This window comes from Myotis daubentonii, chromosome 3 (genome assembly GCF_963259705.1).
Source record: "Myotis daubentonii chromosome 3, mMyoDau2.1, whole genome shotgun sequence".
Taxonomy (NCBI): Eukaryota; Metazoa; Chordata; class Mammalia; order Chiroptera; family Vespertilionidae; genus Myotis; species Myotis daubentonii.
In genome coordinates this window covers 24,574,375-24,591,885 of record NC_081842.1, presented here as the reverse complement: position 1 = coordinate 24,591,885, position 17,511 = coordinate 24,574,375, and the positions used below count along the sequence as shown (strand labels likewise).

General features: G+C 40.2%; 1 protein-coding gene across 1 annotated transcript in view; it reads left to right on the top strand.

Annotated features, from left to right (window-relative positions):
• Window positions 1–17,511, top strand: part of IFT80 (intraflagellar transport 80) — a 122,548-nt gene that overhangs the window by 7,280 nt on the left and 97,757 nt on the right. The window contains exons 2-3 of the mRNA XM_059686914.1: window positions 8,226–8,311; window positions 11,328–11,547. Coding sequence (XP_059542897.1) covers window positions 8,273–8,311; window positions 11,328–11,547 — 259 coding nt within the window. The 5' untranslated portion in view covers window positions 8,226–8,272. The remainder of the gene's footprint in view (window positions 1–8,225; window positions 8,312–11,327; window positions 11,548–17,511) is intronic.

Genomic DNA, 17,511 nt, shown 5'->3' with positions numbered 1-17,511 from the left:
TTTATATATATAGATTTGTGGATCACATGGTTTATTAGCTAGAATAATAATAAACACCCTGCATTTATTAGGACACCCAATGAAAGGATTATAAATATAGCCAATAAAAATAATATTAAAGTATGGTGGCAAGATCTAGCTATAATGATAACTAGAATTGCAAGGAAATGTAAATATCACAGCATATACCTACACTTTAGCAAATGCATATGGGAATTGGAGTGGGGTGGGAGTTAGGTCTTTTGTAATTGAACTATACTGCCATTTGAAAACCTGTTTCTTTTACTTGCTGTGTCTTTGAATCTGTCCCTGGAAATGATGAGCCTGTCATACAAGAGAGATCTTGCATAGTTCTATGATAGGACCAATCTAAATAAAAGATCTGGCTCTCTCCCTCCTTTCTCCTCTGGGAGGAGACACAGGAGCCTGCTCAGAACTATCTGTTTAGAAGACTATTGATGCAAATTGCACTTTTAAACACGGGACCTTGGGTCGTTAAAAGCAAACCATTAGTTTCAACTATTAACATCAATAGTTGTTAGCCAAGGGTTAGCCAATATGCAGGTGAACTAAAAAGAACTTGGTATTAATGTGCTTATGATCTAGTTCTTGCAGTTCTTATCTATCCTTCACATTCTTGTTCACCACTGAGGCTTTTCTGCTACTTATTTATAGGTACATTCTTGTTGACAAATCATGCCTTCCCTCTTTCCTGACTGAAATTTTTCTGCTTTTGTTAGTGCTTCTATCTCTGTTTTATTTCTTAAATGTAATTGTTCTTTTTTCTTTCATTGTAGACCATTTTAAGCATTTTTAAGTGTATAGTTCAGTGGTATTAAGTATATTCATATTGTGCTACTATCACTTCCATCCATCCACAGAACTCTTTTCCTCTTGCAGAACTGAAACTCTGTACCCATTAAATAGTAACTCCCCAATCCTCCTTCTCCTAGCCCCTGGCAACCATCATTTTACTTACTATCTATGAATTTGACTACTCTAGATACTTCATACAAGTGGAACCATACAGTATCTGTGCTTTCATGATTGACTTATTTCAATTAGCATGTTAAGTTTAATTCTTAGCATTAATGCTTAATTCTCTTTTCTTATTTCTAACTCTGTTCCACATTATAAACACACCAGAGGCCTGGTTCATGAAATTTGTGCACTTGCCGGGGGGGTGGGTGTCCCTTAGCTCAGCCTGCACCCTCTTGCAGTCCAGGTATGTCCGTCTGCTTGCTTAGGCCCGATCCCCCTGGGTTTCACAACTGTTAATGCCACATCCAGTTTTGAGGGCAGCTGGAGAAATAGTCTTTGTCCTAGGTCAGTAATGAGTCGGCAAACTCATTAGTCCACAGAGCCAAATATCAACAGTACAACGATTGAAATTTCTTTTGAGAGCCAAATATTTTAAACTTAAACTATATAGGTAGCTGCATTGTTATTAACGTAATTAGGGTACTCCTAAGGCTTAGGAAGAGCCACACTCAAGAGGCCAAAGAGCCGCATGTGACTCGCGAGCCGCAGTTTGCCGACCACTCTCCTAGGTGGTCAGATGTGTAGCAAAAATTCAGATTCTTCTACCACATAAGTAGGAATGGATGAATATTGGAGAAAAGTCAGCTGTTTTGACCATTTCCCATTATCTTCCCAAACTCTTAGCTCTTTCCAGTGTAAATCCTACCACTCTACCTTTTGGAACTCACAATATGTTATTGGCCAAAAAATCTACTCTGGGATGGTTTATTTCTTTACTTTCACAGTCTAACTTAAGTCTGGTTCTTTCCTAAGGAAACTGCCTTCCCCTCGGCCCTCTCAAGTGGAGACTTGTTTAGCCTCCCAGATTCCCATGTGTCGAAGGGCCTTCTTTCTCATTAGTGTATCTGGACAGTTGATTCCCTTTCCTCTTCCTCTCTAAAATCTCCTACTCTCTTTGAAATAAGTCCTACCAGTCTACCCTGTCTTTCTGCAGTCCTCCCAGATCTATGCCGTGTCTATCTCCACCACTATTCCTCTCATTCTTCTCAGTGATGTAATATCCACAAATCAATCTATCCCATTCCCAGGCCTCTCAGTTCATTGACCTCAGCCACCCACTTTTCACCATCTTAACCTACTTCAGCATTACCAATATCTACATTCTCCCCAAATAGGTTTTAAGCATCTTATTGTATTTATATCTCCATTTGTTTTTCTCTAGTTTACTTCATGTAGAATCTTAATGCTGTCTTAGCCAGTTTGGCTTTGGGATAGAGGGTCCTGAGGACTGAAGGGTCCGGGTTCGTTTCCGGTCAAGGTCACGTACCTGGGTTGCAGGTTAAATCCCCAGTTGGGGCACATTCGGGAAGCACCAATAGAAGTGTCTCTCACATTGATGTTTCTCTCTCTCTGTCTCTTCCCCTCTCTTCCACTCTCTCTAAGAATCAATGGAAAAATATCCTCAGGTGAGGGTTGACAAAACAAAACAAAAAATAGAATCTTAATGCCGACAATACTTCAGACTTTAGTAGGACTTCTTAGGCCACCTTTTCATGTAGCTGGGCAGTCTCATCTTATGGCTTTGAACATGATCTCTGCACTGACAACCCTCAAATTGATATCTCATTGATATTTCCAGCTCCGTCCTCTTCCTTGACTCCAGACTTGTATATCCAATATCTCCTTGAATTTTCCATTTGGATGTCTAATAGGCTCCTTAAATTTAACATATCCAAAAAAATTTTTTTTATATCTTCCAACATGTTCCTTCCTCAATCTTCACCTCAGTAAATAGCAATTCTGTTCTACCTATTGAAGCTTCAGTCATTTTTTATTCCTCCTTTTCTTAAACCCAACTCATCAATAAATCCTATGGAATATTATTTCACAATATATTCAGAATGCGACCTCTTCATATCAGTCATACCACTACTGTCTTTCTCATCCAAGCCACATCTTTCATCTCTCTTCTAGACTATTGAAATCCTAAGTGGCCTCCCTGGTTCCAGTCTTGTTAATCCTTGCTCTGTTTTTTGTTCGTTTGCTTTTAAAATATACTATCCATACTGGCACTTTAAAAACGTAAGTCAGATTGTATCTCTTCATTGCTCACAACTCTTCATTCATTCAGAAGGAAATCTGAAGCTTTTATTGTGGTTTTTCAAGCCCCTGTATGATCTGTACCCTCTCTCTTCTCCCCTAATTTCCTGCCACTCCCTTCACTCACGCTGTATTAGCCATACTGGCCTTCAGGATCCGACTTAGTCTTAAAGGCATTGCTGGCTGCTGTATTTAGAATTTTAAGAGAGTAAGTGTCGGAGCAGAAAGATCAGTTCTGGGGTTACTGCAGTAATCAAGGCAGGGGATGACGGTGACTGGACTATGCTGGACGTGCTGAGAAGTAGCCAGATTTGGAGTATACAGTATTTTGGTTGTTGACCAAGGGTTTGCTGAGCACATTTTTGCCTCTTAAGCTCCATGAAATTTGACCCACACTAGACCAAAGACAAATTATAAATGATTTTTGGTAGCAAAAGCATAGTTGCTCTCACGTGCTCCCTTTACAAAGTTGTGAAATTGATCAAGTTACCTATACTCGAGCAACTTTCTTTTTATTACCTCCCCCTCCCCCCCAACCCCTCTTCACTCTACTCCCTACTCCCCCCCCCCCCCCCCCCCCCAGTACCACTGACTATTCAGATCCTTGATAACCAATGCCTGGCAAATAAAAACCTCCTCAGTGCAGCCCTCAGGCAGCTCTGCACTTCCCTGAATTAGTTAAGTGCTAATACTATTTCTTTATTTCTTTATTTAGCTTCACACCAGAACGCCATATCCTTCATGCAAATGATCTCAGCTAAATAGGATGTTTGGGGCCCTGGCTGGGTGGCTGGGTTAGTTGGAGCTTCATCCTGTGCACAAAAAGGTTGAGGGTTAGATTCCAGGTCAAGGCACTTACCTTGCTTTTGGGTTCCAAGCCATCAGGGCAAATATGAGAAGCAACCAATCTCTGTTTCTTTTCTTTTCTTTTCTTTTCTTTTCTTTTCTTTTCTTTTCTTTTCTTTTCTTTTCTTTTCTTTTCTTTTCTTTTCTTTTCTTTTCTTTTCTTTTCTTTCTTTCTTTCTGTCTTTCTTTCTTTCTGTCTTTCTCTTCTCTCTCTCTCTCTCTCTCTCTCTCTCTCTCTCTCTCTCTCTCTCTCTCTCTCCCTTCCTTCCTTCCTTCCTTCCTTCCTTCCTTCCTTCCTTCCTTCCTTCCTTCCTTCCTTCCTTCCTTCCTTCCTTCCTCTCTCTCTCTCCCCCTCCACCCCTCTTCCTTCCTCTGTCTAAAAAACCCCACAAAACATATTCTTGGTGAAGATTAAAAACAAATACATAAAAAGAAATAGGATGTATGGAGAAGATCTTTCTGAGCAAGGGAGAATCTTCCTGATGTTAGAATGCCACCTTCCTCTTTCTGTAATTCCTTGGCATCTTGTTTCTGAATTGTTGCAGATTTCTTTCTTATGAAAAAAATTGCTGCTTTTACTATTTAGATGAGATTATTATTGCTTTTGGTGAGACATTATTCCTAATTCTGGATTTCATGTTTGAGGTACTTTGATTTAGGCTACATCATGTCTTTGTCAAAGATCTTTCAAGTTTCTGGTTGTAATTGTATATTCAGATTTTATATATTTTTTCTTGTCATTTGTTATCATTTTCAGAAGCAACAATTATCTGCTTTTATTTTAAAATCCTTATAAGCAGGGTGAATTTGACTTACTATGAAAAAGCAGAATTTCATAAGTATGTGTATTCTTCCCCCCTCTCTAATTGGAAGGGGTCTGATGGGAGGGGGAAGGAGTTTTGAAAACATTGTTGAAACTCTAAGGACCAAGAGTGAGCCTATGAAGTATGTGGGTAAGAGATTGTGTTCTTTTTCTGGCTGCTGTACATAGTTTCATACTTTTGACGTTGAACAGAAATCTTGCTGAGTGAACTGGAAGAGACAGAGAGGCTTCTTACCCTAGTTGCATATTGGCTGACCATAAAACTTCAGATTTTTTTCTGTGGTTTTAACAACTTTTTCCTCCCAGTCTAACAAATTTATGAGTAGAATAAGTGAAAAAGATGCTTTGAAATACAGCTATGTTTAGCACCTTGCTGATCTAAAAACCTTCCTGGTTAGGGGGAATGATAAGTTATTTAAGGGAGACCTACTGAATTCTTACCTATACTCAGCATATCCTTTGATATAGTTAGCAGTAATTTCCTACTTGGTGAAGAGGATTTTGTTCCTTTAATTACACTTTGATTTAATTTATTTATTTTCTTTTTAGGTTAGTGATATTACTCAGAAAGAATCCTATAACTATAAAATGAACTCAGGCAATTTAGCATTTTCTTGATTTGTATCTTTTTTTTTTAATATTTTTTTTAAATTAAATCTTTATTGTTCAGATTATTACATTTGTTCCTCTTTTTTTTTCCCCCCATAACTCCCCTCCTCCCAGTTCCCGCCCCACCCTCCGCCCTCACTCCCCACCCACTGTCCTCATCCATAGGTGCACGATTTTTGTCCAGTCTCTTCCCACATCTCCCACACCCCTTTCCCCCCCAAGAATAGTCAGTCCATTCCCTTTCTATGCCCCTGATTCTATTATAATCAACAGTTCATTCTGTTCATCAGATTATTTATTCACTTGATTCTTAGGTTCACTTGTTGATAGATGCATATTTGTTGTTCATAATTTGTATCTTTACCTTTTTCTTCCTCTTCCTCTTCTTAAAGGATACCTTTCAGCATTTCATATAATCCTGGTTTGGTGGTGATGAACTCCTTTAGCTTTTCCTTATCTGTGAAGCTCTTTATCTGACCTTCAATTCTGAATGATAGCTTTGCTGGATAAAGTACTCTTGGTTGTAGGTTCTTGGTATTCATCACTTTGAATATTTCTTGCCACTCCCTTCTGGCCTGCAAAGTTTCTGTTGAGAAATCAGCTGACAGTCGTATGGGTATTCCCTTGTAGGTAACTGAGTTTCTTTCTCTTGCTGTTTTTAAGATTCTTTCTTTATCTTTTGCTCTTGGCATTTTAATGATGATGTGTCTTGGTGTGGTCCTCTTTGGATTCCTTTTGTTTGGGGTTCTCCGCGCTTCTTGGACCTGTAAGTCCATTTCTTTCACCAGGTGGGGGAAGTTTTCTGTCATTATTTCTTCAAATAGGTTTTCAATATCTTGCTCTCTCTCATCTTCTGGCACCCCTATAATTCTGATGTTGGTACGCTTGAAGCTGTCCCAGAGGCTCCTTACACTATCTTTGTATTTTTGGATTCTTTTTTCATTTTGCTTTTCCGGTTGGATGTTTTTTGCTTCCTCGCATTTCAAATCATTGACTTGATTCTTGCGCTCCTCTGGTCTGCTGTCGGGCGTCTGTATAATATTCGTTATTTCAGTCCGTGTATGCTTAATTTCTAGTTGGTTCCCCAATATAAGATCGAGGGTCTTATTAGTTTTCGTGTAGATCTCATTAAGTTTATCGGCAGCTTCTAAACAGTTCTTGAGAGACCTTAAAAGTGTGGTTCTGAACTCTATATCTTCCTTTGACAATTTTGTCCTGTTTCTTTGTCTCCGCATTTTGTTATGCTTCCTTGGTGCACCCCCTAGTGGTCTTTGTTCGCAGTCTTATAGTTAAATCTTGATTGTTGTAGGTAATTCCAGGGAGGGTTTGACCTCCAGGCCAAGTGGCTATGAGAATCAGCTGTGTCAGCAGTGAGAGAACTTCTGTCCTCTAGGGAGGTGGTAATCTAGCCTTTGCCTGAGGCTATCCGGCAAATGCCTGTGTACAGGGCTTGGGCAGGGCGGGTCGAACAGGATCAACAGGGTGGGCCGGAGAGAGCAGTTATGGCGGCTCTCAGTCCTGTCCCCAGGGGCTCTGCCTCTCTGAGTCCCAGCACCCGCTGCAAAGCTCGGAGAGAAAGCTGCACTCGCTCTGACCGAAGCCAGACAGTCCCGCTTCTCCCGTTTGAGTCTGGGTCCCTAAAGACTCGCCCGGATCTGGTGTTCAGAGTCTGCGACTCCCTCCCGATTGAAAACAACAACCGCGCCCTCCGCCGCCAGCCCGCTCCGCGCCCTCCGCACCTCAGAAATTGACTTCAGCACTGCGCCTCCTCTGAGTGTCCGTGTGTGTTTCTCTTTCCTCCTAGTTGTAGGACTTCCACTCAGCCAGCTTTCCTGTGGTTCTGGGTGATGTCCCTTCCGTTTTTTGGTTTCACTTTTGAAGTAGTTGTTCAAAGCAGCAAACTCCGGCGTTAACCTATGCCGCCATCTTGGTTCTCCGATTTGTATCTTTTGATGACCTGGTTATTTGGGGGAGTATTACTCTTCTTTTTCTAGATTTTTATTTGTCAATTACATTGTGATTTTCATGTAACTTTTATAAGGATTTTATTACCGCTGTTTACCTAACTCACTTATTTTTCAAATTGTCACTATGGCAACCATAAATGTTGGAGTAATACATCTACCTCCAATAGAATGTAAACCTCAGATTGGACCACTAGGTTGGTGATATCATAATATTTCCACGTTATTAAAGCCCTTAATATCTTAGCCCTCAATCACATTTTGGGAATTTATTTTAATGTATTCAACATGACCAATATTGATTTGCCATTGAGGGCTTCCCAGTTTACAGAATCATTTAAACAAATATATTTTTATTGATTTCAGAGAAGAAGGGAGAGGGAGAGAGAGATAGAAACATCAATGATGAGAGAGAATCATAGCCCGCTGCGCTCCCCCCCCCCTGCCCCCCCCCCCGCCCCCGGGGATTGAGCCTGCAACTGGAGCATATGCCCTTGACCGGAATCAAACCTGGGACCCTTCAGTCCAATGGCCAATGCTCTATCCACAAAGCCAAACGGGCAAGGGCCTAGTTTACAGAATCTTCTGATTTGATCTCCAGATAGCTTTTGGAGATTATTTACCTGACCAGATTTAGTGCTCTGCACTTGTAGGACTGTTTCAGGCAGGGTGTAGAGGGCCTCTGGAGTCCAACCCAAGGTCTCTAATCACCTGTTGGCAGGATTAGCACACTGACTAGTTTTCTTCCTCTTTCCCTGTCTTTATGCCAGCAGGATTAAAGGTGTGTTTCAGTGTCCTTGGGGTCCTAAGATGTTTTGCTTGCTTTTATTTTGTGTGTGTGTGTACATATGTTTGTTTTTAATGCAAATTTTATATTTTCCCCCTAATTTTTATTTTTACAGTGAATGCATTCAAGTAGCATTTAAAAATTTTGCTGGAAAGTGGAAGCATGAGACTGAAGATATCACTTTTAAAAGAACCAAAGCATATCCTTTTAACACTTGCAGACCTTATTGTGATCATCTTACTAGAGTATTGTTAAGTTTTGTTCTATTTTGTATTCTACTTGGATAATGGGTGTTTTGTGTTTTTTCTTTTTTTCATTCCTTCAATGGCAGTTTAACTAAATTGTTTTTGAAATATTTGAGGTCATGTGTTGCAGGTAATTCTCCAAAGCAAACTATTTGCTCTAAATCTTACTTTCAAATTCTTATTGACATTTTTCTTACTTTACTTAAGTACTGTACTTAAGTACATAAAAAATAATTTTTGTTTAGTCTAGTAGGATCTTAAAGAGAAGCTTTTTTTAAACAAATAGTTTCTTTGCTAGTGTGATGTAAGTTTTTAAATGAATTTCGCTTTATTTCTTTATACTCCCTTCATGATAAAGTGGAGAACAAGCTGAAGAAATTTGAGCAGTTAGAGCTTTATTATTTCACTAGAGGCCTGGTGCACGAATTCCTACACGGGTGGGGTTCCTCGGCCTGGCCGGGGATAGGGGCTAATCAGTCTGTTTCACCTAGTCCCAATCTCAGCCACTCGGGGCCAGCCTGCTGGGAAGAGGGATCGCCGGAAGTTGGCCAGCCACGAGGGGTTGGCTGTGGGAGTGCACTGATCACCAGAGGGCAGCTCCTGCATTGAGCGTCTGCCCCCTGGTGGTCAGTGAGCATCATAGAGACCAGTCATAATGGTCGCTTAGGCTTTTATACATATAGATGTAAGAAGATGGAAATTATAAATATTTTCTCCAACACATGACCTTATATTTTGTCAACAAGAATTTCTGATTATGTATCAGGAAGATATGATAGGCTCCTCCACCTTCATTTTTATATATACCAGTGCTTCTAAAAGTATTATCTGCAGACTTTATTACAGGTCTGTAAAGGGATAAGTACAGAAATTGAAAGTAAGAGGTAAACAATTTTTGTAGCAATTTGACATTGGGAAACCATCCAAATATAAGATCATTTTTCTAGTAATTTATTTTTATTTTATCTAACAAAATGTTGATCTGCAACAAATTTGAAATCAAGAAAAATATGTTTTCATCATCAGAGATAGAAAAGCACTGAATTAGACATTTGATTAAATCTTTTGAATTTATATTATCTTGTCTGCTTGTTTTACCTTTTGAGTGAAGGTATAATTCCTTTTATTTGTACTTAAATCATTTTTACTGTTTTTTCAAAGTGTGCCCTCAGGTGTTCATGCCATATATAATCATACCATATGCAAGACTCATGCCATTTACAAGATTTCGACTATGTCCATTATCTGTTTTTGCCTTTCTTTTCAAGCTGAATAATAGTCTAATAGCAGTCTTTTTAGACTTTCTTAATCTGACATTCTTCTCATTTCTCTCATAATTTTAGTTGATCTATTAGTTTGAAGATATGTCATGCACATCTGATGTTTATTTACAGCAATTTATAAAGGATAAGCTTAATGTGTGTGTATGTGCTTTCTCCCTTTCTAAGTTTTACCTAACATTCTGCCTTTCTAAAGGTCTTTACCTAACATCATTTAGGCTATAGAAATTATATTGGAATAATTTTTTCAGTAATGGTCTAGTGATGATATCCTTTTGTTTAGATTATATTTTGAGTATTCCAGTGCCATTTTATTACCTATTTATCTTAGGACTTTGATAATCTTTCTATAATTTATTTTTGCCTTTTTGGTTATTTGCTTAATCTGTCATATTTTGAAATAGTATGAAAAAATCTTAGAACATCCCATAGTAATTATGGCACATTGTCTCTTTTTCCTTGAAGTTTATTGAATGTTCAGATAAGCCAATAAAAAGCACTGATGAGAAGAGAAGGAAGTAAAAGGATTATACAATAACAACAAGAGAACAAACAACTCACCTAGAAATGACCTGGTAATATAGAAATCCAGATGTAAACAAGAGAAAACATCCCTGGTAAACAACAAACTGAAATGCCTTCTCTAAATATATGCTTCTCCTAGGCCCTAGAACCTAGGGTAAGCAGCCCATTCTGATGGAGAAGTGAGGGCTACTGAGCATCTCAAATTATAGAAATCCTCCTGATAAATCAGAGATAAAAAATGGGTTAAAGTAAGAATTTTAGGGTTCATGTCTCACCCAGCACTATTTTCTTTATAGGCACATTAAATTGTAATTGAACTATTCCCTGAATTTAATGTCAAAAAGTTTGGTAAGATTTTTGTTTCAGCTGTTAAGCTATATGTTTTTTCCTAAGTAGATTGTTATTATAATGTGTAATTTAAGCAGATATTTTACTGTTAGGTTTCAATCTTCTTTTAACACTTGATTTTTAAAAACTCATCAAAATAATACATGCTTATTCTAACTTAAATGATACAGACATATGTAAATAAAAAAGACATACTTCCCCCCTTATCCCCCAGTAATTGAGTGTATTATATCCTTTCATACCTTTTGAGCTGTTAGATGCTTTGTATATCTTTTAGTCTTGTTTATGGAATATTTTATAGCACAATTAAAAATTTTTCATTTTGTCAATTCTTTTTCTCTCTTTCTTTTTTAATATATATATTTTTAAATATATATTTTTATTGATTTTTTTACAGAGAGGAAGGGAGAGGGACAGAGAATCAGAAACATTGATGAGAGAGAAACATTGATCAGCCACCTCCTGCACACCCCCTACTGGGGATGTGCCAGAAATGAAGGTACATGCCCTTGATGGGAATTGAACCTGGGACCTTTCAGTCCACAGGCCGACTGACTCTCTATCCACTGAGCCAAACCAGTTAGGGCCTTTTTCTCTCTCTTGGCATTTGGATTTTTTATCTTGCTTTTCATTTTTACAACTGTTTTGGTTAGATGTTTATTTTTCTTTAAATAGAAAATATATGAAAGTCATAAAATGAAAACACATTTAGAAGTTTGAAATGTTTGATCCTATTTTATACTTATCTTATAATCTGCATCTGAAAATTAATTAAAATGTAAGACTTTTGTGTCTTGTCTCCTTAACATGGTGACACATCAAGAATTAGTAAGCTGTGTGGGCTGGACTAATGCAGAAGAACTGTATTCATGCAGTGATGATCACCAAATAGTGAGGTGGAACTTGTTAACCAGTGAAACAAGTCAAATAGTAAAGCTTCCTGATGATATTTATCCAATAGATCTTCACTGGTTTCCAAAAAGTTTAGGCACCAGGAAACAAACTCAAGCAGAAAGCTTTGTCCTCACAAGTTCTGATGGTAAGTTGTTAATGTTATATGCTCATCTTGGTATTTAGAAGACATAATAGGGTAATATGACTTATGCTTTGAGTTGTTTTACAAAACTGATGTTCTTGGATCTGCATGCCTTCATCCACACATTTTATCCATTTTCTATGTAGTCATTTGGTTTATGTTTAAACTATAAAACTGTAGTGATGGAAGAAAGTGAATTCAACTGGTGTGTAGTGGGATTGAATCGGAAAGTTTAACTTTACTTTTTCTGTGCTCTCTTACTAGTTGTTAAGCTATTACCAATTTTGGTTTCCAATTTCTTCAAATTTAACTTTATGACATAACCATACTAAAAATATGGGCACATTTAGTAAGCTATCTTTATTTTCTAGTACATGTTAATTTTTACTTATAGAGTTGGAGATGTATTAAATTTGACCATAGCTTTATTATTGGTGAGTAAAAAGCGTGATTTTCTACTTTTTTAAGGGAATGTTTTAATTAGAAATAATTTGAATTGTTTTTGACTGTATGACACTTGACCTACTGTGTCAATTAAGAGTATATTCATCAGAAGTAACAGAAACTTACTTAGCTAACACTTATGCACAGTTGGAGTTTTTTGGTTTACTTAGCTCTAGGGGTAGATCTTTAAGCACAGCTGCATCAAGCACTGTTCTCACCAGCTCTTGGATAGGCTTTCCCTACAAGGTGAGCATGATGGCAGTCCACAGCCCAAGTCTCATCCTCCTAGGAAAAATATTAGCAGAGGGAGTGCTGCTTCCTCAATATCTCATACAGGCAAGTAGCAGAGAGGGTTCTGGGAGATCATGGATCAGTCACCCATCACTGTGTGAATCACTTTAGTTAAGGGAATGTGACACTGAGTGAGCACAGCAGGCCTCAGGCCACTGTGGAAAGGCAAACAAAGAAAGGGCTTTTGTAGCCAGAACAAGGAAGGGATGTTATGGCAGACAAACACATCAGATGCCACAACTTTTACAGACAGAACTTCTGGTAACTTTTTTTCATTAAATGAGATATTGTGTAAAAGTACTTATAATGCCTGGTACTTAGAAAATTGATTCTGAGCAACAGCTAGAATTTAGCTAATCTCAGATGATAAAATGAAGCATTGACTTTAAAAAGAAACACCTTTTTAATTTTGATTTAATTTCACTTTCACAGAAAAGTTGCAAGAATTGTACAAGTAACTCTTGCATATCCTTTATCTAAATTCACTAATTGTTAACATTTTGTTCCATATTCTTTCTCATTGGTTTTCTCCTCTCTCTCCCTGTCCCCAACCACATACCCTTTTTTTCTAAAACATTTGAGAATAACTTACAGACATGCCCTGTAACCATAAATACTTCATTGTATTTCCTAAGAGTAAGGATTTTCTGTTACATAACCACAATACATTGATCAAAATCAGGACATTTAACATTAATGCAATACTATTATCTAACCTGCAGTCCATATTAAATTTTTAATAATCGTCCTAATAATGTCTTTTATAGAATTTTTTTCTGGTACTAAATACACATTGCTTTTATTACACCTCTCTGGTTTCCTTTAATCTGGAGAAACTCCTCAGTCTTTCTTTCCTAATCTTGACAGTTTTGAAGAATACAAGCCTGTTATTTTTCTAGAAAGCCCCTCAATTTGTGTTTGTTGGCTGTTTCCTCATGGTTAGATTTAGTTTACATGTTTTTAGCATCAATAAGCAGTGGTTCTCAACCTTCTGGCCTTTTAGATACAGTTCCTCATGTTGTGACCCCCAACCATAAAATTATTTTCGTTGCTACTTCATAATTGTAATTTTGCTACTGTTATGAATCGTAGTGTAAATATCTGATATGCAGGATGGTCTTAGGTGACCCCTGTGAAAGGGTCGTTCGACCCCCAAAGGGGTTGCGACCCACAGGTTGAGAACCACTGACTTAGGGCATCAGATTGGGAAATTCATGATGCTGGTTTAACCCATTATTAGTGATGTTAACGTTCATTTCTTTTTTTTAAATATATTTTTTATTGATTAAGATATTACATATGTGTCCTTATCCCCACATTACCCTCTACCCCCCCCACCCCCCGCTAATGCCCTCACCCCCCCGTTGTCCGTGTCCATTGGTTAGGCCTATATGCTTGCATATAAGTCCTTTGGTTGATCTTTCCCCCTTACCCCCACCCTCCCCTACCTTCCCTCTAAGGCCCGACAGTCCAATCAATGCCTCTCCGTCTCTGGATCAGTCCTTGTTCATCAGTTTATGTTATTCATTATATTCCACAAATGAGTGAGATCATGTGGTATTTATCCGCTCTCCAGTTGCATCCATGCTGTGGCAAATGGTAAGAGTTCCTTTTTCTTCTTCCTCTTCTTAAAGAATACCTTTCAGCATTTCATATAATGCTGGTTTGGTGGTGATGAACTCCTTTAGCTTTTTCTTATCCGTGAAGCTCTTTATCTGACCTTCTATTCTGAATGATAGCTTTGCTGGATAAAGTAATCTTGGTTGTTAGTGAGCACCAAAGCCCCACTGAAGCAAGTCTTGCCCCAGAAGGGTGTCTTCAGCACAGAAGTTCTCCCACTGCAGACACAGCCGATTCTCACTGCCAATTGGCCTGGAGGAACTCCAGGTTCATCCAATTGGATGAACTCCTTTAGCTTTTTCTTATCCGTGAACCTCTTTATCTGACCTTCTATTCTGAATGATAGCTTTGCTGGATAAAGTAATCTTGCAAGGTTCTTGGCATTCATCACTTTGAATATTTCTTGCCACTCCCTTCTGGCCTGCATAGTTTCTGTTGAGAAATCAGCTGACAGTCGTATGGGTATTCCCTTGTAGGTAACTGATTTTCTTTCTCTTGCTGCTTTTAAGATTCTCTCTTTGTCTTTTGCTCTTGGCATTTTAATTATGATGTTTCTTGGTGTGGTCCTCTTTGGGTTCCTTTTGTTTGGGGTTCTTTTCACTTCCTGGACTTGTAAGTCTATTTCTTTGACCAGGTAGGGGAAGTTTTCTGTCATTATTTCTTCAAATAGGTTTTCAATATCTTGCCCTCTCTCTTCTTCTGGTACCCCTATAATTCTGATGTTGGTACGCTTGAAGTTGTCCCAGAGGTTCCTTACACTATCTTCATATTTTTGGAATCTTTTTTCCTTTTTCTTTTTCGGTTGGGTATTTTTTGTTTCTTCGTATTTCAAATCTTTGACTTGATTCTTGGGATCCTCTTGTCTGCTGTTGGATCTCTGTATATTATTCTTTATTTCAGTCAGTGTATGTTTAATTTCTAGTTGGTCTTTTTTCATATCCTCCAGGGTCTCACTAAATTTATTGGCGGTTTCCATAAAATTCTTGAAAAACCTTATAAACGTGGCCTTGAACTCTATATCTAGTCGCTTGCTTTCCTCCATTTCTGTCATTTGTGACCTGTTTCTTTGTCTCTGCATTTTTTATGCTTCCCTGTGTTGGTAGAGTGGTTTTGTGTGCTAGGTGTCCTGTAGGGCCCAGTGGCTCAGCCTCCCCAGTTACCTGAGGTGGACACTCTTGGTGTACCCCCTTGTGGGCTTTGTGCACAGACTTGTTGTAGTTATGCCTTGATTGTTGTAGGTATCACTGGGAGGAATTGACCTCCAGGCCAATTGGCAGTGAGAATCGGCTGTGTCTGCAGTGGGAGAACTTCTGTGCTGAAGACACCCTTCTGGGGCAAGACTTGCTTCAGTGGGGCTTTGGTGCTCACTGAGTCTTCCCCCTGAGTGTGTCCCTTATGGAGGTTACCTGGCAGGAGCTATGAAGAGAACTGCAGATTCCCCTTCCTTTTTTGGAGTTTGGAGGTGCCCTGTTAAGGCCCAGCTGTGAAGCAATGCAAGCTGCTGTGGGGCCTTGGGCCTTCTCTTGGAAGTTCTGGGTCTGTCTGGCCCAGCTGTAATTTGTTAGGTAATTTTCAGGTTGCAAAGGGCCAGGGCATTCATATGCAAAAGCCTCTGCCGCAGCCTGGGTGGGCCGGGGTCTCAGGGAATCAAAGGGCGGAGCAAGCAGCTATGGCTGGTCCTCAGCCCTTCCCTAAGGGGCCACGCGTCTCAGTGTCCCGGTAATTTAATTGCTGCAAGCACCTCTGAGGGAAAGCTGTCCTCATGTTCCGAGTTATGCCTGCTGCCAGACAGTCCAGTTTCTCCCCGTATGAGTCCTGGGTCCCCAGAGACTTCCCGGAACCGGGGTTCAGAGCAGTCAGGAGCTGGTGACTCCCTCCTGATTCAAAAAGACAGCCGCGTCCTCAGGTGCCAGCCCCTTTCCGCGCATGCGAGCCTCCGTACCTCTGCACTTTACTTCCGCAGCTCCTCTGGCTCTCAGTGTGTTTTTCTCTTTCCTTCTAGTTGTAGAATTTCCACTCAGCCAGCCTTCCTGTAGTTCTGGATGATGTCCGTTTTGTCTTTTTGTTGTATTTTTGAAGTTGTTGTGGGAGGCAGCAATTTCGGTGTTTACCTATGCAGCCATCTTAGTTTCTCCCATTTCTTTAAAAGGTGTGTTCACTAAATTAATCTATGAAGTTACTACTTTTCTCTTTTAATGAATAATTTGTGAAATAATATATTCATACTATGTAAAAATATTCTCTTCCTTCTCAAACTTCCTCCCACTATCTTAGCATCTATTGATGATCCTTGGCTGAATCATTTATTACTAAAACTAGAGGCCCGGTGCATGAAAACGCCTGTACTCGGGGATGAGGTCCGTCAGCCTGGCCTGCGACCTCCCACAGTCCGAGACTGTGGAGAGTGGCTACAGTGTTTGGACAGGTTCAAGCCTTGGACTAATGAGAGGGCACAGTCCTCTCATTGCCACACGCAAGTCCCAGCTTAGAAGGCAAGTCCCTCCCAGCACAGTTATAGCCAACAGCTATAGTTGTAAGCTTGAACCTATGGTCTGAACATGTGGCCCCACATATCTGAGTAATATGGGCTTGATAGAGTTCAGGTGCATGTAACTGAGTAGCATCGAAACCCATGAGAATGTTGTAAACATCTTGACCACACCCTTACTTTGCCTCGTGGAATCTGGCTAAAAAATAAAAACATGGCTTGTAGTCCGTGGCACTGTCTCTCCATCCAGGAGCAGCATCCCACCCAGACCCAGATTTTATTCTCTTGTCTGTCTTTTCTCCATCCTTCACTGCCCCCTCTCAGGGTCACTGAATCAGGCTGAGCTGGCGTGGCACATAAGGCGCCCTGGGGCTGAGTATGCCATGGCCATGCCGGCTCACCACACGGGACCCCTCGGGTGATGTCCAACTGATGGCTTAGGCACACTTCCCCGGGGATCGGGCCTAGGTTGGCAGTCAGACATCCCTCTGGCAGCCCTGGGGACCTCAGGGGATGTCCACTTGCCAGCTTAGGCCTGCTCCCCAGGGGATCGGGCCTAAGCTGGCCGTCAGACATCCCTCTGACAGCCTGGGAGCTCTCAGGGGATGTCCACTTGCCAGCTTAGGCCTGCTCCCCAGGGGATCGGGCCTAGGTTGGCAGTCAGACATCCCTCTGGCAGCCCTGGGGACCTCAGGGGATGTCCACTTGCCAGCTTAGGCCTGCTCCCCAGGGGATCGGGCCTAAACTGGCCGTCAGACATCCCTCTGACAGCCTGGGAGCTCTCAGGGGATACGGCTTAGGCCTGTTCTTCAGGGGGGCGGGCCTAAGCCATTAGTTGGACATCCTTATTGCTGCCATGGAGGCAGGAGAGTATCCCGCCACCACCGCTGCGCTGGCCAGCCATGAGCCAGTTTCTGGTTGAGTGGTGCTCCCCCTGTGGAAGCACACTGACCACCAGGAGGCAGCTCCTATGTTGAATATCTGCCCCCTGTGGGTAAGTGCGTGTCCATAATGACCGGTTGTTCCTGGTCGTTCTGCTGTTAGGGTCAATTTGCATATTACCCTTTTATTATATAGGATGGTTGCCAAATGGTAATTTTTTAAAACTTCATAATTCCTTCCGT